General features: G+C 43.5%; 1 protein-coding gene across 2 annotated transcripts in view; it reads right to left on the bottom strand.

Annotated features, from left to right (window-relative positions):
- Positions 1-1,109: 1,109 nt before the first annotated feature.
- Positions 1,110-21,878, bottom strand: part of nsd3 (nuclear receptor binding SET domain protein 3) — a 29,056-nt gene continuing 8,287 nt past the window's right edge. Inside the window, exons 2-23 of one of the 2 annotated variants that reach the window (XM_046860839.1) lie at positions 19,492-20,507; positions 19,044-19,185; positions 18,519-18,673; positions 16,307-16,807; positions 15,923-16,037; positions 15,489-15,589; positions 15,319-15,364; positions 14,910-15,040; positions 14,620-14,745; positions 14,244-14,370; positions 13,928-14,125; positions 13,088-13,267; positions 10,149-10,298; positions 7,065-7,221; positions 6,614-6,816; positions 5,244-5,356; positions 4,877-5,146; positions 3,645-3,761; positions 3,321-3,462; positions 2,826-2,932; positions 2,165-2,366; positions 1,110-1,906 (exon numbers count right to left, since the gene is read on the bottom strand). In XM_046860839.1, the coding sequence (XP_046716795.1) occupies positions 1,620-1,906; positions 2,165-2,366; positions 2,826-2,932; positions 3,321-3,462; positions 3,645-3,761; positions 4,877-5,146; positions 5,244-5,356; positions 6,614-6,816; positions 7,065-7,221; positions 10,149-10,298; positions 13,088-13,267; positions 13,928-14,125; positions 14,244-14,370; positions 14,620-14,745; positions 14,910-15,040; positions 15,319-15,364; positions 15,489-15,589; positions 15,923-16,037; positions 16,307-16,807; positions 18,519-18,673; positions 19,044-19,185; positions 19,492-20,463 (4,542 nt within the window). In that variant the 5' untranslated portion in view covers positions 20,464-20,507 and the 3' untranslated portion in view covers positions 1,110-1,619. The remainder of the gene's footprint in view (positions 1,907-2,164; positions 2,367-2,825; positions 2,933-3,320; positions 3,463-3,644; positions 3,762-4,876; positions 5,147-5,243; positions 5,357-6,613; positions 6,817-7,064; positions 7,222-10,148; positions 10,299-13,087; positions 13,268-13,927; positions 14,126-14,243; positions 14,371-14,619; positions 14,746-14,909; positions 15,041-15,318; positions 15,365-15,488; positions 15,590-15,922; positions 16,038-16,306; positions 16,808-18,518; positions 18,674-19,043; positions 19,186-19,491; positions 20,508-21,878) is intronic. The other variant, XM_046860840.1, reaches the window with a different exon arrangement.

The raw sequence follows: 21,878 nt of genomic DNA, 5'->3' as shown, positions 1-21,878 counted from the left end.
CTGAGTGTAAACAGACTCGGCATCGGAACTCCAACAACGCGATAAAAGGTGGAAAGAAAAAGCACAAAGTGCATTGAGATGTGAACAGAGCTGCAGAAGTGCACGGGACTGGAGAGCTGCTGGATCCAACACGTTTCTGAAAAGCTTCAGTTCGGCAGTGAGAGAGTTCCTCCGTGCTTTTACACACACACACGATATTACAGGATTCGATTGAATAGTATGCGAGTGGTGTAAAGAGGAGGAGAAGGAACCGAGGGTCTGGTCTAGCGGCTCAGCGGAGGGGTAACTGTCGACCGCAGTACATGTTTATATGCGATTGTGAACTGTTTTAGCGTGTGCTGGAATTGTCCTGATCTTGGACGTGTCCGAGTGTTTAAATGGATCTCAGCAGCACTCAAACCAGTCAAAACCGGATCCGCCGGCTTCTTATTACCAGGTCTAACGATCTCCGTGTGTATCGTGCAGCCCTGCTGTTACACTGAACGTCTGCCCCGATCAACACTACCGAGTTAAAAAAGTAACACATGCTCACCAGTAAAATACGCTTTGGTCACCGGTATACATCCTGCAGAAAGGCAGTGCCTCGGTGAGGAAGGTTTTGAGCTCGATGAGCGTACGCATCACCAGTGAACGACTCGAGATACTAGTAAAAATCTCGGCTTGTTAACGCGGCTGGATTATCGCAGTGCATCATGATTATGAATCCTAAAAAGTGGTCACTTGTGTACAAATGGCATAAAAAAAGGGAAATAATATATATATTGGCGACATCAACAAAACAAAATCCTTATAGACTGATATTCCTATGGGTACAACACCAACGATGGCAGTGTTCAGGTGTTTCTCAGAAGATACCCTCACAAAAATGCTGAGATTTAAGTGCTCGTCTATGACGGATCACGACAAGAAGCGAGTGTGAACACGGGCTGAGTGAGCGATGGGGGGGAAGGGGGAAAAACGAGGCACATGTATGTTGACGTTAAGAATAGTGATAAACTCACTAATAATACCGATGAGCAGTACTGTACAACAGGAGCGAATGTAAACGTAGTCATAAATATATTCGTGATATATATATCTTACAAATCACAAACGCACGAGTGTGAGGAGGCAGCACGTAATCCAAAAAAAAAAAAAAAAAAAACGGAGTCACGGTCCTGTTTTTTTTCTTCTCTTTTTTCTTTTTTTTTCACAACTAGCCGATATTCAGACGTGTAGTGAAAATTCTAGTGTAGAGACTCTGACCTACGTCTTTCGTATGAATCCTTTCTATTTACACTGAGGTACGTCAAATCAAGTTCTCAACGTGCTGCAGGTACCGGAGAGAGAGAGTGTGTGTGTGTGTGTGTGTGTACTGAGATCTCTGAAGAAGAATTCAGACTTGGCTTGAAAAAGAAACGATCGGTAAAGTGACGATTAGGTGCTGTGTGATTCTGGATCGGAAAGAGTGAAGTTGTAAATGTTTTCGGCTCAATAAACGATCGCCCTCAGCTGCAGATCTGGAATGGACTTGTACGAGTGATGATTCTGAACTGAACACCGCCCCCTGGCTGCATGGAGGAGGGCCTCGTTTTTAACAAATTCCAGCCAGGATTTTAAGAAGAAGAGCTTCAGCTCAGTCACTCAGCTATTTCTCCTTCGTCATCCTCTTCCGCCTCTCTCTCTGCATCCCCCTCGTCGTCCTCTTCTCTCTCTGCTTCCTCTTCTTCCTTCACCCTCACAGTGGTAGGGAGGCTGGGGGCTTGTTCCGGGTCGTGATTGGGACAGCAGGGGCGGTTATCCTGTGTTGAAAGCACCAGCTGCCCTGCCTCATGATCCTGGCAAAACGAGGCGGGGCAAAAGTGACAGAACGCAGAGGCTGGGCGCTGACATACACTGCACTGGTGCCATGGGCATTCCCAGCGACCTGAACACACACACACACACACACACACACACACACACACACACACACACACACACACACACACATACAGATTCAATGAGACAGAAAGTCACTGGTCTCCTCAAAGTAGTATTGAGGAACACACGTGATGTAAACGTGTGGTCTGCACGTACCACAAAACACGACGTCACTAAATGAGCGTCAGTGTTTTAACATTTTCAATGTGTTTTTGAGTCATGCAGTATCAGTCTCTGTATGAATGGGTGTGGCTTTGCATACCAAAAGGGGGTGTGGCCAGATTGAGACAGAGCAGGTGATAGGCTCTGGGACAGTCCTTCCTGTCACACATGACCAGTTCTCCGCCCTCACCGCAGCAGTAACAGTAATAATCGTGACTGCGGCTTTCCGTCTTCAGTTTCCTCTTCTTCATCTTCAGCTTAGAGTTCCTCACTTTCTCCTCCCTTTCCATCACCACAGCACTCTGAGGGACGGGAGATGATGGCACGTGTACATACGGGGCAGAGCAGAGCGGCCAGGAAGACAAGGCAGAGAAAGGAAGAAAGAAACAAGGGAGAGGAGATGTATATTAGGGTTAACGATGTGAATGGAAAGTGCGTTAGAAGTCAGAAGACACTTAAATAAATTGATGATTTGCTGTCTGTCTGAACCCAAGAAATAAAAGTGAACTCTGTACTTTATTGAATTGCAGAGCATCAGATTTTTACCAATGAATCATATTGTACTGAATCGAAGTTTGTATCAGATTCTTACTGCATCATAACGGGGGAATCGTATCATCGTATCATCTCGTATCCTGGGCATCAAGATGTGAATCGCATCGTCCTCAGTTATGGAGATTCATATATATACACATATATATATATATATATATATATATATATAATTAGTGATATGTGTGTGTGTGTTTGCGTGCGCACACCTTTGGTCGGACTCCCAAGAAGCCGCTGCAGTTTTCTGCTCCGCAGTGACACGTCATTCTCCCGTTCCCCAAACAGTCCAGGTTATAATTGAATGTCAGTTCAGTGTCTGTTCAAACACACACACACACACACACACACACACACACACACACAATGATTCACAGCATTCAGAAATATAGAAAGAATAATTCATTTCATTTCCTGTCTTTTAACCAATCAGCAGTGAAAATATTCCTGACAGTACACTGATCTCTCATATACCCCACACAGCTCCACTGGACCCACTGGACTGCTCTATAAACACCACAAACTTCTGAGTGACAGAGCCGTAAGATACAATGCTTCTTAAATCATGCATGTTTTTTTTTTTTTACATTTGAACGTTTTACGCAGTAAAGACGAGATGAAGAGCAGTAAAGACGAGATGAAGAGCAGTAAAGACGAGATGAAGAGCAGTAAAGACGAGATGAAGAGTGGGTCAGGCTGATGTTCACCTGCAGCGATGTCACACAGAGTGAACAGGCCGATGCGGACGTCTCCGTTCACCGTCCATTTCTGCGTCTCACAGTTCGGGCTGCAGCTGTGGTTCATGAAGCGAGACAGGTTCCCTTTGGGCCCAGCATCAATCACACGATCCTGAAACACAAATAAACGTCTTTCAAACCGATCCAACAAACAGAGCTGATAGATTTCTCTCTCTCTCTCATCTCTCTCTCTCTCTCTCTCTCTCTCTCTCTCTCTCTCTCTCTCTCTCTCTCTCTCTCTCTCTTTACTCTTGGACTAAGGACATGGTTAAATCGTTTAAAATGTGATATTACCTTGGTGAGGGTGAGCATGTAGAAGTTGGTCACATGGTTCTTGTTGGCGAGGCTGATTCTGTGTCGACATTCCTCCAGATCGATCAGTTCCCCTACGTACTCGATCACAAAATCTCCCTACACACACACACACACACACACACACACACACACACACACACACACACACACACACACACACACACACATTAATTACACTAATACAGCAGATTTAATTTTTATTTTCCATGAGTGTTTTATGATGTTTGAGAGACACATGTATGTTCTTTTTGTTTCTATGCAACAAACTCAGTCTGAAAATTTACTTTGAACAAAAAAAAAATCTAGAAATGTCCAGATGTTCTATTTAATTTCATTAGCATGAAGAACAGCATTACACACATTCAACATCTGGACACTTCTTCAAACGTTCAGCTGAAATATTTTGCTGTGTCTCTTGAAAATCTCCAACTAATGAAGAACATCTTTGAGGAGTTTTACTTGTTCCTCCCAGAGCAGTTTAGTAGGATTGAGGTGTGGTGACTGGGCAGGTCGTGATAGGTCCATGATAGATATCACTCCAGACGTCTGTCTGCTCTTAAAATAACTCGTACAGAACTCAGACGTGCGCTTCAGATCATCGTCTTGTTGACGGAACTGCATGGTGTTGAAGTATGGAATAAAAGCCACGTTGTTTCAGGACCCTTTCACTTTCCAGAACCTTCCCTGCTCCAAAAAAACCCCAAACCACCAAACTTCCACCTCCATGTGTGAGTGTGGGGGTGAGGTAGTCTGATCACATCTTCTCTCCTGTTCTCCATCTTATACAAGTTTTTCTGTTAGAGACAGAAATGTCTCATTTGGACTCCACAGGAGTCAACTTTGGACTCAAAAATTGGACTCCACGTTTTTCCACTCAATCACTGTCACATTGTGTGTTTTTGCCTTTTACTGAGTTTGTTGCATAGAAACAAAAAGAACATGCTTGTGTGTGAAAAACCATAACACATATGTATATTTGACATGTGTAAGATGCCCTGATATTGCAGAGTAACAGGTTTCTCTGGATGGACATGAGCAGAGTTTGAGATCAGCCATGAATCAGTATTTATTACTTAAATATAAACCTTTAAGTGTTTAATGCCAAAGGTTCGAGTTTGTTTGGTTGATTAAAAGAATTTCACTGCGCATGTCTATCCCGAGAAGTCAATCACCTGCAGACATGTTCCTGCAGAAAGACGTCAGTTCCTGACCTTTTTGAGGTCCTGTTTGGTTTTGAGGCCCCAGCCGCATGTCTCCGTCTTGACCACCTCCATCTTTGGACACTGGCGTTTGTTGAAGCACTGGTTGAGGCAGCGCTCGGCAGCGGCACACACCTGAGGGTGACACTCGTACTGCAGCGCCCGGTTCACACACTCCGATTCCTGCGCGCACGGACGCTCGTCACTCGGACTGCAGTTGCAGCGTGGGATCTCAGACAGGTCGGCAACACACACCTGCACCTTCCCTATGGGCCTGTTACACTGAGAATAGGAGAACATTTACACACACTTATTAAATGTTTAAAGCAGCAGGAATGTGTGTATGTGTGTGTGTGTGTTTCACACTCTCATGTTGTACCTTGATGAGTTTGTATGGTGAAGGCCGTCGTGAGTTGCGTTCCTGTTCCAGAGCTTCTTTGGTCTCTCGCTGAGATTTCAGCTCCTGAAACCTCCTTGCTGCCTCCTCGAGTGCTATACACACACACACACACACACACACACACACACACACACACACACACACAAAATACCACACCGATAAGAATTGTACATTTTCTAATTACAACTTATGTTGCAGATTTTTTTAAGGGCCATTTCATTGCTGATTTAAAACAAATTTTTTACAGCGATTATATTTATAATTGTTGTACTGCATCATTAATATCAACAATTATAAATGTCAGTCTTATTTTCATAACAACATCAGTGTGAAAACCATGAAGCCCATTTCTATACTACTACTTATTTCAGCTTCTCCCATTAGGGGGCGCAACAGCAGATCATCCATTTCCATACCCACCTGTCCTCTACATCTGCCTCTTTCACACAACCACCTGCATGTCTTCCCTCACCACATCATTTGGTCTTCCTCTTTTCCTCCTTCCTGGTGGCTCCATCTTCAGCATTCTCCCACCATGTCTCCAAAACGTCCCACATGTGCTGTCCCTCTAATAAACTCATTTCTAATCCTGTCCATCGTCGTCACTCCCAACGAACATCTAATCATCTTCAGCTCTGCTACCTCCAGCTCCACCTCCTGTCTTTTACTCAATACCACTGTCTCTAATCCATACAACATCTCAGGTCTCACCACAGTCCTATAAACTTTCCCTTTCACTCTCACAGATACTCTTCTATCACAAATCACTCCTGCTATCACTCTTCTCCACCCACCCACTGTTGACCCCAGGTACCTGAACTCCTTCACCTTCTCCACCTCTTCTCCCTGCAACCGCACCCCTCCACTGCCCTCCCTCTCATTCACACACATGTACTCTGTCTTACTCCTACTCACTTTCATTGCTCTTCTCTCCACCGTGTACCTCCACCTCTCCAGGATCTTCTCCACCTGCTCCCTACTCTCACCAGTAATCACAATATCATCCACAAACATCATAGTCCACAGAGACACCTGTCTGACCTGGTCCTTCAACCTGTCCATCACCACTGCAAACAGGAAAGGGCTCAAAGCTGATCCTTGATGCAGTCCAACCTCCACCTTAAACCAGTCTGTCTTTCCTACTGCAAAAGCCCATTTCTATACAGAATTACTTAATTCAAAATGGGAAAAAAAATTTATCTGCCAATAAAATAACAATTTTAATCTTTGTTTGTAAAGACGTGTAAAAACATACCTGAAAACTAGATTTTATATAAAGGGAATAAGTGATTTGCAAAACAACACCTTTGGGAAACAGAGGAGTCGAAACTCACAGCCTTTATTTTTACCTTTTTTAAAGGTCTTGTTAATCCCAATCTGTCCTTCAGCAAAATTCTTATCGTTCTCCAAGTATGGAAAAACACGACCCTGGTGGATCCAGTAATAATCGTGAGACCCGAAGAAAAAGACCGGAAAATCCCCGATGTCATGTTTCAGGTTCTGGATGTTGGACGGAACCAGCCGAGGGTTACAGATCTCAGCAGGCCACCATCTACACAACAGAGAAAACACAACAGGAGACAAATGAATTCATTACAAAAGGGAATTAATGGAAATAAACAAAAAAATTATTTTGGGTAAAAACAATCACATTTAATGCACATTCATCAGTCACATGCACACAGCACAGCGAATGTGATCTTCAGACTAACAGGAGGAACATGGTTTGGTTCTGTGATGGATCTGCAGCATCTACCGCCTCTTTGATCTTTGTGTTTGGTGCGTTATAGAGATTTGTACCTGTAGTTGCCCAGTTTGACCCAAACGATCTGCTTGTAGTGAGGTTTCTTTCCTGCTCTGCATTCACTACAAAGCCAGGCTCCTTCAGGCATCTCGATGTTCAAACAGGACGGGTGGAAAGAGGCAGGGCATGCCTCGCAGCACAGGAGTCTTCCTCCTACACACACACACACACACACACACACACACACACACACACACACACACACACACACACATTAAACACACAGGTGCGTTACTGCAGGTCAGCTCCTAATCGGCGGTTGCAATTCGCCAAACCTCACCCCCGAAGCAGTGTGTCTCCAACGCTGGGAAAGGAACTACGTGGATTTGATGCACCTTCATGTTCATGTTCCGTGACCATATTAGCAAAATCGGAACCATCCCTGATCGACCCCCTTTATCATGCTGCAAACACACACTCGTGTAATATACTAGATGGATGTAAACAAGTGTGTGTGTTACCATGAAATGCAGCAGGACTGAATATCTGGAGATTTTTAAACCCACTCTCAAGGGTGAGATTTGAGAAATTCAGAGCCATTCGAATTGAGACACAGCCATAATAGATGGATTAGATGCAGAATAATGAGCGGCATGCGCGCACACACACACACACACACACACACACACACACTACAGCTGCACTTAACACACCTGCACTAAATAGCAAAACAATCGCAACCCAAACTATTTTGAACGGCAAAAAAATGGCAGATGATGAGGCCAAAAAAGCATGAATGAGAAGTACAAAGGCTACGAATTTACATGCTGCCGTCCAAAATAGGATTGGATTTAAAACAAACCAAAAAAAAAGAAAAAGAAAGAAAAGAAAAAAAAGCATAAAGCGAATGCGAATAAAACACAAAGCCAGAGTGAATAAAGATTTAGAGGTGCGTGTTGTGAAAGTGCAGCTCGAGGACTAAAAATAACTACAGGCGCATGAACTTCTGATACTAGAACACAATTAAAGCATTAAACTCTTTTGCCATAAAGCGAAATACACTAAAATAAGAGAATGAAGTCTGAGGTGTCGGAGAAAGTGTGCACTGGGACTACAGGGATGACGAAGGCACCGGTTTTGGTATTGTTCAACCTCATACCTGAACCATCACACACTGGAATCATAGCCCTGTGGAGTCTTTAGTATGAAGCCGTTATCCAGGAGTGTTATCTATAAACTGCTGTGCACCAAAAACGACTACGGCAAAAATCAACCATTTTCACATCATGACGTCAATCTGCACTACAGATTCCCCAGAATCTGAAGTCTAGTTTTAAGTAAAACTGAGCCCAGGAGAACGAGACTATATCAAAAAGGAGCAGGAGCTTCTGTGGACACTTTCAGCATTTAGACGTTCATGTAGGAATTCACGTGGAAGACTTGAATCGCAGACAGACATGGTTGTTGTTTTGGACATTAGATGGATGAACTAAACCGGTGCTGGTGAGCATCCTGAAGCACGTTCTTCCTCATCGAGGTGGAGCTGATGCTGAATAATTGATTACATCGGTTCAGCAGCTCAACAATGACAGCATAATGATGCAGGAATTTGAACTCACAACCTTCTGATCCTGTCCTGAGTGACTTACAATGATCTTACACACACACACACACACACACACACACACACACACAAACATTGGAGCCTAGGGCTGAGCAGTTTTTAGATTTATTCAATGAATCAGAATTTTAGTTAAGACGATTACATTTTTTCTTCAATCAAAGTATCGTGATTTTTAACACAAATGTTGACGCACGCATCCAATCAGATTCATCGTCATTGCACCGATAGCAGAATGATTAAGAATCGACATTGTCCGAGCGCATGATGGTGCACCTGGTTACCCGCTCACGTGCGAGAACATTCTCTGAAGGAGTATAATGTAGAAATAGAGTCTAACACCATGGAGACGGACGTCTCTTTACGTCAGGACCGCGAGCTAAAGAAAAGTAGTAACGTTTCCTCTGTGGTCTGGAAACGGTTCGGATTTGAGGTCAGATGCTGAACAAACTTTTCTGAAACGCTCAATATGCTGAAAGTCCACTTATTTATTCCAGCGTTTACGACACCAGGCTGAATGGGAAAAACACTTCAAGTTAAGAGATGAAAATAAACCAACAAGTCAATATTATTGTGAATCAAACAGAAAATGTTTCTCTGTAAATTTGGGAAACCAGCAGCTGGTCAGTCAGTTGCACCAGCAGAACATAAGTTTTTTTTAATTCCATAAACTTCTATATGATGCTTTGATATCATAATATAACCAGGTTTGAGCTTTATGCCCTTTGAAACAGACCCTGACTACACCCACTGGAGTTTAAAGTTCTCCCAGAGTACTTCTGTAGATCAGCATCTACTAACTGCTGTGAATGTATGTTTATACTTCCTGTTCCAGGTCTAGAAGTTGTTCAGGAGATCAGAATCCAAGCTGCTGTGTGTTTCTTAGTCATGGTTTAAACCCAGTTTCAGTTGGTGCAACTGGCTGCTAGATATTTCTCAAACACACACACACACACACACACACACACACACACACACACACACACACACGGCCTCAGCACTAATTTCTGAATGCATAGCGATGTCTAAGTGTGTATACCGAGCATGTGCTGAAATTACATTCTCATATTATGATAACGGCCCAAACTTTTACCAGAGTTTGTAAAATTATCATAATATTGCATTTTTTTCGTATGATTTGAAATGTTCAGGACAGCTGTCCGTATATTTATGCTGCCTTATCAATGAGATTTGGAGTTTTCTGAATCTATAAAACAGAAAAATAACGCTGCCTATCCTGATTGGCTTATCTGAAACATGCGTGTACAAGACCACTGATCACACCAGCACATGCCCGCTATAACCCACGACTGAGCCTGTCTACTGCAGCTGAGACAACGCCGAGCAGTTATCACGTGAGCCGTACGTTATTTCTAGTCCAGCGCTTGCATTAGTGGCTGCAAATTAGAAAAAGCTGAAATAAAAATTAACAAAAGAAAAGAGCAAAAGCGTGAAAAGTGAGAGTAAATAAAGAGGGTGGAGGTGGAAGGGCTTTAAACGGGAGCGAAGGTGAAGTTACCTTTGGCCGGATTCTTTTGGGTAGCTGACGAAGGAGAAGGAATCAGAGGTAATTTCATCAACTCAGCACGATTTGACTCAGTCAGAAGGTAGTGAGACTTAAACGTATAAGAACTTAATACGGTGTCAGTGAGGTCGTGCACTAAGCGTCCTACACGAGACAAACAGGAAAACCCGTGAGCAGTCAATCACACTCCCCATGATTGCAGAAAACACATACCAGGCTACACACACACACACACACTCGCATACAGACTCCTGAGCGTGATGAAGAAAACACACATTTTGGAGATTTCAGTGTTGGCCTGGAAATCACTGTTTATATTAAAATTGCTGTTTGAATTCTGGAACGTTCCATAAAACTCCACCAGCACGTCAGGGGTCTGATTGTGTGGTGATGAATGATATATAACTCAATATTCTCAGATTTATTTGGATTAAGATTATAGAGTTATATGTTATTTATCTGCTACCAAGCCAACACCTTCCTCGTCAGGATTTCTACAGGCTCTACAATAATAATCATTACTCCTCTTCTATTCCTAATGAGGTTTAGCACGACTTTTTAGAAGAAAAGAGACTTTTTATTCTACGAAGCAAAAGGCTGAAGGTGCAATCAGTGATCCATGTTTACAGCAAAAATAAATAAATCAATAATAATAATATATATATATTGAACTAGGAGCCCCAAACCTGTTCCAGCATGACAATGCCCTTGTGCACAAAGCGAGCTCCATGAAGATCTGCTCACCATGGGAAAGTTGGAGTGGAAGATCTCCTGCTATAGAGCTATATCCTATATTGAACAATGTAGATGAACGCTGCACCCCAGGCTTCCTCACATCAGTACTAACACCCTTGTAGCTGAATGAACCTACACAAACATCTAGTGGAACATCTTCCCAAAAGAGTGGAGCTCATTATAACTAGTAAATGGGAAGTCGTATGGTCAGGTGTGTGTGTACTTCTGTCCTGATAGTGTATATTAGTCGTACTTTAGGCTTGCAGACGTCAGACTGAATAAAAGCTGTTATTCACTAAAAACACTCAGACTGCCTGAATTTCATATAAGCATCAATGATTGCACCTGTACAGCCACCACACACACACACACACACACACACACACACACACACACACACACACACACGAGGAAATGATGTGGATCTGCACCAGTCACGCCTCGACCTCATTCACACTGAATCAGTGTTTACAGATTATCAAGACACACACAGGTCCGACGGCTTATAAACACATAGCACATCTAAAAGGAAAAGAAAGATTAGACAACAAGATAAAAAAAGGAGGTTAGAAATATGCATTTGTTTTTTTTCACACAAAGTGAGCTACGGTTAGAAAAGACACATCAACAGAGACAAAGACAACACTGAAGCAAAGGGTCATTAATAAACATCTTCACATGATGAGCAACAGTTACGCCAAAACTGAAATGTATACAACGACCTCGTTACTCCAGCTGTAGTTAGACAAGACCTTCTGCGTGCCTACAGCAGGAAAAAGTGAGACGAACGGAGACGAACTGAGACGAAGTGTGTCAGCGAGGGAATGAGGACGGGTTTAGACATGAAATTAACTCCACGCTTAACCACATCCATGTCACAGCTTCAGTGCGTCCTGTAATAATCGAACATCTCACGTGTCTTTAGCTGACAGACTACAGCTGGGGTACGGAGGACATTTCATTTCTGACCAAACTGTTGCTGTGACAAATACAATTACGGTCACTGTGTTAATGTTATTATTAAAGGAAAACCAGGCATTGAACATGTGCAGCTGTAGTGAACCAGAGAGGAGGGAAAAATCCTAAAGATGCTCCTCCACTCAGGCCTGAGAATGTTCTGCGTGAGATAAAGTTCTCAGATGTTCAGGGCTAAAAATGGACACAGGATATGTTCTGCTTTCTGCCCACACAAACGTCTGCGTTCCACACGTTCACACGAATTTGATAGGGAATGTAAAGATAAAATAAATACTCCTGCTGTGTATATAAAGTGCAGTTCTCACAGCACAACTCTGACCGGGGCTTCTTCCTATTCCGAGGTAAGACTCTACCCTTTCAAGTGACGGATCTTCTGTACATTTCTGAGCTGGGCCTCCACTCTTCTGTGCAAAGATGCACTTACGAGGTGGTATCAAAGGGTTTCGAGACTCGCTCTGTTTACAAGAAAGTACTTTATTTATCTATATTTACACACAATCCCCCCTTAAAAGCCTCCACCTGTACAGAGAGGGGCCTCCACCCCTACAAACAGGGGCCCCCACCCGTACAGAGGAGCCTCCACCCCTACAGAGAGGGGCCCCCCACCCGTACAGAGAGGGGCCTCCACCTCTACAGAGAGGGGCCCCCACCCGTACAGAGAGGGGCCCCCACCCGTACAGAGAGGGGCCTCCACCCGTACAGAGAGGGGCCCCCACCCGTACAGAGAGGGGCCTCCACCCGTACAGAGAGGGGCCCCCACCCGTACAGAGAGGGGCCTCCACCCGTACAGAGAGGGGCCCCCACCCGTACAGAGAGGGGCCTCCACCTCTACAGAGAGGGGCCCCCACCCTTACAGAGAGGGGCCTCCACCCCTACAGAGAGGGGCCTCCACTCTTCCTTGTAACTAACAGAGAGGGGCTTCTACAATTCAGACTGGGAGCATCAAAAAGTGATAATCATCAACAAGTCTTTTTATTTTGGCCCTTAGACACTCTAAAACACATTAAAGCTCCATCAGCTGAGTGGAGAAACACCTACTCCAGCCACATGGACTCACTACTGCTACACACTGCACAATGACCTGCAGGACTGCAACTTCTTCATCAGCATGCAGTAAACACACTTTGAGTAAAAGAACCAGCCATGTGAGTGTGTAAGCTTTAGGCCTAGCCGGCTGCTCCGGCTCTTTGGCTCTGTGCTGAGTGGGGAACGAGTCTCACCTCGCGAGCAAACGAAACACCAGCCTACGTTTACGGAGGAGCCGAGATGACCGTTCTTCCTTGTGCCCGAGTGATTGCTGCACACGATGAGGTGAGGCGTGATCATCACGCTCCCCGCTGCTATGCACAGGTCTCCTGTGTGGAAGGCTAGAGGACAGCGGATACAGCGCATCATCCGGCCTGTGGACACACACATTCACACGTATAAACACTGCCTGTCAAACACGTCAACACTAATATAACACACACACACACACATCTACATAACTTAACTACACACTCCTCACAACTCTGCTAAACTTTCAATTTGAACTTCATCTGGGGATTTTTGGAAACTTACCAGGAATTTATGGGAATTAATGAAACATTGGGGGAAAATGTATATAAACTGTGCCATATGCAAACCTGAATATAAACATTTTGTTTGGTTTGGTTTGCACAGTAACATACACACAGCACGCAGACGTTTGTAACATAAATGTATGTCATATTTATGTAATTTACGTGAACACTCGCCGAGATGGATTTGTTTTTAGCGTGCAGGATTGCAGAAATGAAAAGTGTGTGACGTGATGGAGGGATGTACAGTGACTCAGTAAGTGTGCTGTGTGCATGTGATTGATGAATGTGCAGGGTAGAAAAGCAGCTGGAACTGCATTTAATCTGGTTGTTTTAAACAAAATTATCCTGCAATATTTTTTTTCCAAATACATTTCAATTCCTTGTTCTAAGCAAACCTGCAATTTAGTAAATTCCCAGTTTATTCCCATTAATTCCTATATATTCCAATGGAATGTTTCCAGGGAAGGTGTATTTGTGTATGCGCGCAATAAATCGCACCCTTGAGAGCTTTTTGCGAATCCTTTTCCAGCCAGCAGGTAGAGCAGCAGTGCTGTGGGCACCTCAGGCCCTGTGGCTCGGCAGCAGTGCCGGCGTACTTCCACGCACAGGACTCGTGATAGAAACGCCCACAACCGATCACCGAACACGGCTTCACGTCTTCATCAGTGCGCTTACAGGAGAAACACAGGTGTGAACCTGGACAGAGAGAGACAGAGAGAGAGAGAGAGAGAGAGAGAGAGAGAGAGAGATATGTAATAAAAGTACACATGTGCAGTTAAAACGAACAAAATAAGAATATATTAATGGTTCTGACCCGTTTTACACTCGGTACAGATGTTTTCTCCCTCTGTTCCACCAGCTGAGGCCAAACACTCCGGATGAAAAAACCCGTTACACTCGCCCTCACAGGACAGCAGGGAATCTCCAAATGTCTCGCAAACCTAAAAAGTCACACACACACACACACACACACACACACACACCTTTCAGTATAAACACAATCCCTCTATAAAATCAATTAGGCAGAAGTGAATGTAATCAATAGCAGGACGAGTTCTTCTCATGACATCTTTTTACCATCAACATTATTTGCTCTTTTCAACTTACAATATGTTGCCAGATTTATCATTTCTACACACACACATGCCAGTCATAATACACATGCATTAATCTTCCCTGATCACACTCACCGAACACACCATATCCTTCTTGGAGAAGTTGCCGCTCTGCCGGGAGATGTTGGAATCTTCTGACTGGGCATCTGAGCCGTCGGCGTCCAGTGTACCAGGGCTGTCGCAGCGTTTTTCAAACACACACTGCACACACAATACGAGACTCACAAACTGGCAACAAACTCGTCCCTAAAGACGAACCGATATCAGCAGAATTACACCAAGAGGAGTTCAAAAATGTTGGCTTATGTTTCTGAGCTGAGCACAAGTTTGAAGACTGGTGTGTGTGTGTCTCGGTCCCCCCTCACCTGCATGTCGTTGAGGCCTCTGGAATCGGAGTCGGATGTGTCTCTATAAATAGAACTTGTGACTTCGACATCTGTCGACGCTCGACTTCGTTTCTTCAGTGGTTTACAGGAGTCGGAGATCTCGCTGGCTCCTGCACGAGCAGAAGGTTCTCAGTGTTAAATCTCTCAGAACTGACTGATGGAATTTTGTAAATCACCTCTATTATTTATTCTGCAGTTTTCCTTTCTGGAATCAATCCATTTTAAAAATATCAATTTATGGGATTTAAACATGGACCTTTGTTTGTAAGAAAGAAGGAAGATAACGTAGAAAATATACTTCGTACTAATTAATATTAAATCAAATGTGTAACGTAAAATAATAGTTTCAGTTCAGTTGTCGGAGAAAATAAACCGTATAAAAACTCACCTTTTTGAAATCCCGTCTTAAAGTCCATCTGAGGCATCGCTTCCACCTGAAATACATCAGGAACATTTATTATAGGTTATAATTACTATAAACATCTGCAGCTCACACACTTGTTAAACACCAACAGAACAGAATCTCAAATGTAATTCATGAAAGGTGTGAGAGTCCACCTGCTCCTTCTTGATCTTCTTCTTCGGAACAGGATCGACACTCTTTTCCGACTCTGAGCGACTTCTTACACACCGCCGCTGCAGCTTCCTTTCCATCGAGTCTGCACATGCACACACACACACACACACACACACACACAAGTATTCATTAGTGAAAGCAGGAAAAATACGTAGATGCACAGTGATCAAGTCATGCAGAAAAACCCTCACAAAACGTGTGCTCAGAGTGTGTGTGTCTGTGTGCGTGTGTGTGTGATGTACCTTAACTGAGTTCAGTAACAGGAGTAGGAGAGTGTGTGTATGTGTGTGTGTGTGTGTGTACCTGAGCTGAGTTCAGTAACAGGAGTGTGTGTGTGTGTGTGTGTGTGTGTGTGTGTGTGTGTGTGTGTGTACCTGAGCTGAGTTCAGTAACAGGATTGTGTGTGTGTGTGTACCTGAGCTGAGTTCAGTAACAGGAGTGTGTGTGTGTTCTGCGCTCTCTGGTTCACTCCATGCTGTTCTCTCCTCCTCGCTGGAGAACGTCTCACCCTCTGCTTTATCACTCGAACCCTTCCGTAACGATAACAATAAATCAATTACATTTAAAATGTATCAGTAAATGTTAGAATAAACAAACAATAAGCAAAACCTCTCAAGAATTTATTACCCTGAGTTAATGTTACAAAAGGAATCTTCCGTTAAAGGGTTATTTCACTAATCCACACACTCATGCCAGAAATCGTCCATCTTTAAATGTCTGAAATCTCAGAGGCCGTCGTATTGAAATTATATTGATTTTTGGAATAAGAGGTTTAATTACAATCACAAATGAAGCTCACCTCTGGAGACTGAACTCTCTCGTCATCTCTCTCCACCTCCTTTTTTATGTCCACCTTCTCTTTGGGCAGCTGCCAATCGCATTTCACGATCTCCACGTTGAGCTTCTTCATGGTGATGGAGAGCGGGAGCAGCTTCCGAGCAGCCGCCGTTCTCCAAGGAGTCCGGACAGGAGGTGGCGAGGGTTGAGATTCTGTTGCGTCCTCGGGCTCCGCCTCTTCCTCCTGAGCGTCCGAAACGCTGCACTGGCGACGAGGCTGCTGACGGCGCGGAGGCGTCGTGGGGTCCTCCTTCTTCAGGCTCTTCGAGCGTCTTGCCCTCCGTTTTTTTATAATCGTCGGGGTCACGGGCTCGCTGCTAGGCTCCTCAACAGGCAGTTTGTCGATGTAAATGAAGGTGTAGGTCTCGTTACGCTCCTCTCGGGACATGAGCAGAGCCGACTCGGCGTGGCCGACGCCCACCTCCCACTGAGCGCGCTCCCTCTGAGACTGAGGCTTCAGCAGCTACACGTGGGCAAAAGAAGATGTCACACGGAAGGGAGCAAGACGTCACACATGTCCAGCAAAAAAAAAAGCGTTTCTCTCTACATACAAATTATGTTTAACAGAATGAAATGGATTTCTCCTCGCTTGCTCACATACGCCATCATTTCTAAAAAATACACACATACAATTTCACTATGATGCTGGACTCATAAGAAGCTCAGATTTAAGAAAAATACTAAAAAATAAATATTAACTGTATATTACAAAAAACATTCAAGTATTAGAGATCGACTGATTAATCGGTTCTGCTAAGTAATCGCCACTGATCGCTGGAACTGTCGGCTATCTGCAAAAATCCATACCGATTTTCTGGCTTCCGGTCTGCTGTCAATACAAGAGCGGCCTCTAGAGGCGAATCACTGCCACCACGTGCTGCATGTTTTTACACGCGAGACTGAACAGACAGAACGCTATATTTATTTTTTTACTTTATTCATTATATAATTATATGTATTAATTATTATTTATATTTATTTCATTTAGCACATTTTAATGACTTAGTACTGATGTTTAATTATTGTAATAAACTTCAGTACTATTTTACATGGAGTGTTGTGTTTGTTTTTATCCACTATAAATTTTACATCCATCGGTCGACCTTTACCGAGTATATCTACTTCATAAATGCATATATTAAACACACACACACACACACACACACACACACAAAAATAAAAACGGCATTACCTTATTATGCATTAACTGCTTGCAATAAATACAAATACAAATACAAAATTAATCATATGAAACATGTACAACGTTCAGAAATATATATTTTTTACATAAATCCAATAAAATATACTGTATATAATCTGCAGCGAGAACTGGGTTGAATCGTACTTTCTGATAACCGATTAATCAACCAATAGTTTTTAAAAATGGATACTGTATAAAAAGCAAACAAACAAAAACAAAACACTCCATGTAAAATAATAGCGAACTTTTCTACAAAAAAAAGACAATTTATAATAATGAAAACTGAATTAATAGGAAGGTATTAACTGTGTTAATAAATATAATTGTATAAATAATAAATATATAGCGCCCCCTACGTTGGGCTGAAACGATTCTTTGAATAACTCGAGTAATTTGAATGCAAAAAAAGTTTCGTTTAGTGAATTTAACCACACACGGAGCACTGTGTTTCCCCACGGACCATTATTACTGACGCACCACCTGCTAAACTCTGGAGCGCTCTGCACAGGTGGCACAGAAGATGATGCAGATTGAAAAAACGGTTCAGATTCAGGCCAAAAAAAAAGTTACTTGTTCATTTTAAGAGACACGTCTTATTTTCTCTTTATATATATTAGTATATTTAGTATTGCTCTTTAATCATAATAAAAAAATTACTTTTTTTTAATTACTCGATTAATCGGCAGAATACTCGATTACTCAAATAATAGATCGATTCACCTCGTAATGAGAGAGGACAGAAGCTGGAAAAACTCGCTATGGATTTTAGCCCATAGTTCCAGCTATCAACTATCAATGCCGATTAATTGATAAAACTGAAAACTGATTAATCGGTCGACCTCTGATCTCCATTATAAAATATATATAACAATACTACTAAAATGAGAGTCATTAAGTACATATTAATAAATAAATATACACATATAAAATAATAAGAGTGAAATGTGATTTTTAGAATATAAACCGGGCGGACCTTCTGTCTCTCAGTGGGATTGGTGGTTTTGCGTAAGGTTTCCGCCTGCAGTTCCTCAAACTGACTCTCTCCTTTATACACCAAAATCCTCTTCTCGTGAATCCAAGCCCGCTCAGCCACACTGCCAAAAAACTGCACATGGTACTCCCTGTGACCTAGACACACACACACACACACACACACACACACACACACACACACAGAGAGAGGTAAATACAGACCCATCACCCGCACTACTAAAAGAAAAGCATCCTGTGCTGCCTCTAGTGGCGAGTGAGTGAATGACAGCCCAGGATTCACTAACAAAAGCAGCTGTGAAAAGAAGAGAATAAACATCATGGCAGCTATTTATAACACACACAACAAGAAGTGTGTCAAATCAGTCTGTTAATAGAAAGTACAAGTACAATTAGAATATTAGGATTGAATAGAAGGCACATATTAAATGAATGTAAAAGTGTAAATACAATCTGTGGATGTTCATGTTAAAGCTCGCAGATGCAGTAGTGTGAGGGTTATGGTTACCTCGGGTGTTGATGCGTGTGTGAACCTTCAGCTGGGGGTCAGAGGAGACCATGCAGGGCCACCACGGGTACGTCCCTACTTTAGCCCACACCAGATCACCGATCTCGTACTCCACGCACAGCGAGGGCACGTTCCTGTCCACCTGCATACAACCAGCATTCGTTTATAATGCAGTGTCAAGTCACAAGACTGGACCCTTAAATGTCCTGTTTCTCTATAAACTTCCATATTTTTTAATGATCTACACCACACGGACTTCCTTCACTCTTCTAAACAAATAAGATGACTCTCTGGAATAGTACCCCGAATGGAGTTCCCCTTGTCTCCTTGTTTTCAGGATTGCACCTGATCGCTCTGTTATTCTTTAAACATTTTCTACGAATGAAAATATCTAAAATATCTTCTCAACCTGTTTTTCCCTTGAAACAATCCTTCACATCTCTCTCACCTGGACCTCCTTGGGCTCCGTTTTGGGGCTCTTGACACTGAGGGTCGGTTGTTGTTCCTGCATTACAGCCTGTCCATCGCCGAGCCTGACTTCCTGTTCAGGGAAGACCCCGTGCCGGCTGTTTTTCTTTTTTCTCTTCTCCTTCTTGTGCTCGTTCCTCCTGGTCGACTCCTGAAACTCGTGCAGCAGGTCTCCGCACAGCGACGACTCGAACAGCTCGCGGCCGTTCTGATACGTCTTTATGATCTTAATCTTGATCTCCGGGGAGTTTGTTTTCTTCTGGCCGACGGGTTCGGAGACCGTGTCCTGAATGGAGGAGGAAAGGGGAGGTGGAGTGGAGGGAAGGATGAGAGTAGGAGGAGGGAAAACCGGCTGTAAATGATGTAAAGAGGAGGACGATGGAGGAGGTGGAGGAGGAGGAGGAGGAAGAGGGGGAGGAGGCTGATGAGGTAAAAGTTTAGGATTCGGTTGGTGCTGCTGCGACTGATGTTGAAGATGCGAATGAGGATGATGAGGATGATGAGGATGGTGGTGATGAAGATGAGAATGAGACGGAGGAAGAGGGGAAGAGATGTGAGATGATTTTTCCTGGACGACGGGCGACCTCAGCACTGTTCCCTCCCCCAGGATCAGGCCGTGGTCGGCGTGGTAGTTGCGTATGGCGCCGTAGCCGTTAGCCGAGCCGTTAGCCGAGCCGTTAGGGAACTGCGAGTACAGTGCAAACTTTGCCTGTTGCTCGTAGGCACTGATTCCCGGCTGGTAACCGTTAGTGACGACCCCTAAGTCGTCCGGAGGGTAGGAGAATCCCGGATCTAGGGGTGAATCGTAGGCGGAGGGACCTCCCTCATCCCCGGGGTCGCTGATCACATCGTACCCGTCCTCCTGTCTGATGTTAGCTGAGTCAATGAGCTGAGGCGGTTGCTGGATTGTGTTTCCCATGATCCCTTGCATGAAAGAGAAGGAGAAATCCATTGTTCTGCTCCAGCATCCTTAGGTTTCCCTTTTTCTTACAGGGTCTGGAGATGGGAACATAAATATATTATAATAAAAAAAAAAAAACTGCAGTAATATAAACATACTTCATATTCTTCATTCTGATTGGTCAGAAGGGGCTGGTTCATTTTCTCATTCATTCAATACGTCATGATTTTGCGTACGGAGATATTTATTTTTTAACTTATTAGCCTCGACAGAGGGGAAAAAAGTGAACTGATGAGGAAAAGACAAATCTGTTTACTGGACATTTCAACACAACAAAAGTAACTGTGAAAATTAAGGCTATAGCACAGAGGACACGCAAGACTGTACGCTGCACGGAGAGCATATTATATTTATTTATTAATTACATCATTCTATGATGTATATTTATTTTTTTATTATATCCAGGATCCATATTATTTTGACTAATCAATTATTGGTGAGTACGATCCAACTCAGCTATCAGTATCGCCAAAATCCACTATCGGTCGACTTCTAGTTTAGTGTGTTTTACCCTCCAAAAGCCACTCGATACGTTTACATACGCCACAATCTACATACACACAGCCCAGACACACACCAACATCTGGTTTACAAAAACATTTCCAACATATAACTGTTCTGTGGTGTGCAAGAGGTTGGAAACACCTGGCTCCACATACCTGCACACCTGACCAAACGTTACATGTGGCAAATCCCGAGACTGAGGTTTGTGCGTCATGCCGTCTTTTGTGCGTCACGTCAAAGCAGAACATTGACAGCGACACTGCCGTGTTCCAGGATGACAACTGCACAGTGCAGTGACAAATCTGTGTGTGAATTACTAGGTCAGTATAATGGAACACTTTGCCTTGCCTGAAAAATCAGCACCAAACCTCAATCTGATCGAAAACCAGTGCTGTGTCAGGACAGCTTCGACACAGGTCATCTCACCGATTCTCCTGCTGCTTTAACAAAGGCTTGTTTACAGGATCGAGGTCAGATGATGGTGCAGGACAGTGGAAGTGTCCCTTTAGTTTATTGACGTTTTGGTACAAATTAGAATGTTAAATGTACCTCGTTGAATGTAGGAGACAAAAATCGTTGTGTTTGGAAATGAAGGACGAAAACCAAAACATAACCTGACCAGTATTCAGGTGGGCATCTCTTTCACACTGTACTGGATCCTGTGATCGTCTGGGGAGCAACTGCATGAGATCCAGAGATCTATTTAGAGGGAAATTGCTATAATCGGACAAACCTTACAGCTGTGAAGAAGCTCATCAGCCCGTCTCTTCAATAATGCATTTTAAAAGAGTCCCTCTGAAATGCTGGTTTGCAAACACTTCATTTAGGGACGTTACACACGGCCACGGTAGCGCCCCCTGTGGCTTTGTGGGGACTTTTCTGTACGTGAAATGGAATAACTG

This window comes from Silurus meridionalis, chromosome 11 (genome assembly GCF_014805685.1).
Source record: "Silurus meridionalis isolate SWU-2019-XX chromosome 11, ASM1480568v1, whole genome shotgun sequence".
Taxonomy (NCBI): domain Eukaryota; kingdom Metazoa; phylum Chordata; class Actinopteri; order Siluriformes; family Siluridae; genus Silurus; species Silurus meridionalis.
The sequence above is the reverse complement of the archived record's forward strand: the minus strand, read 5'-3'. Positions and strand labels throughout refer to the sequence as shown.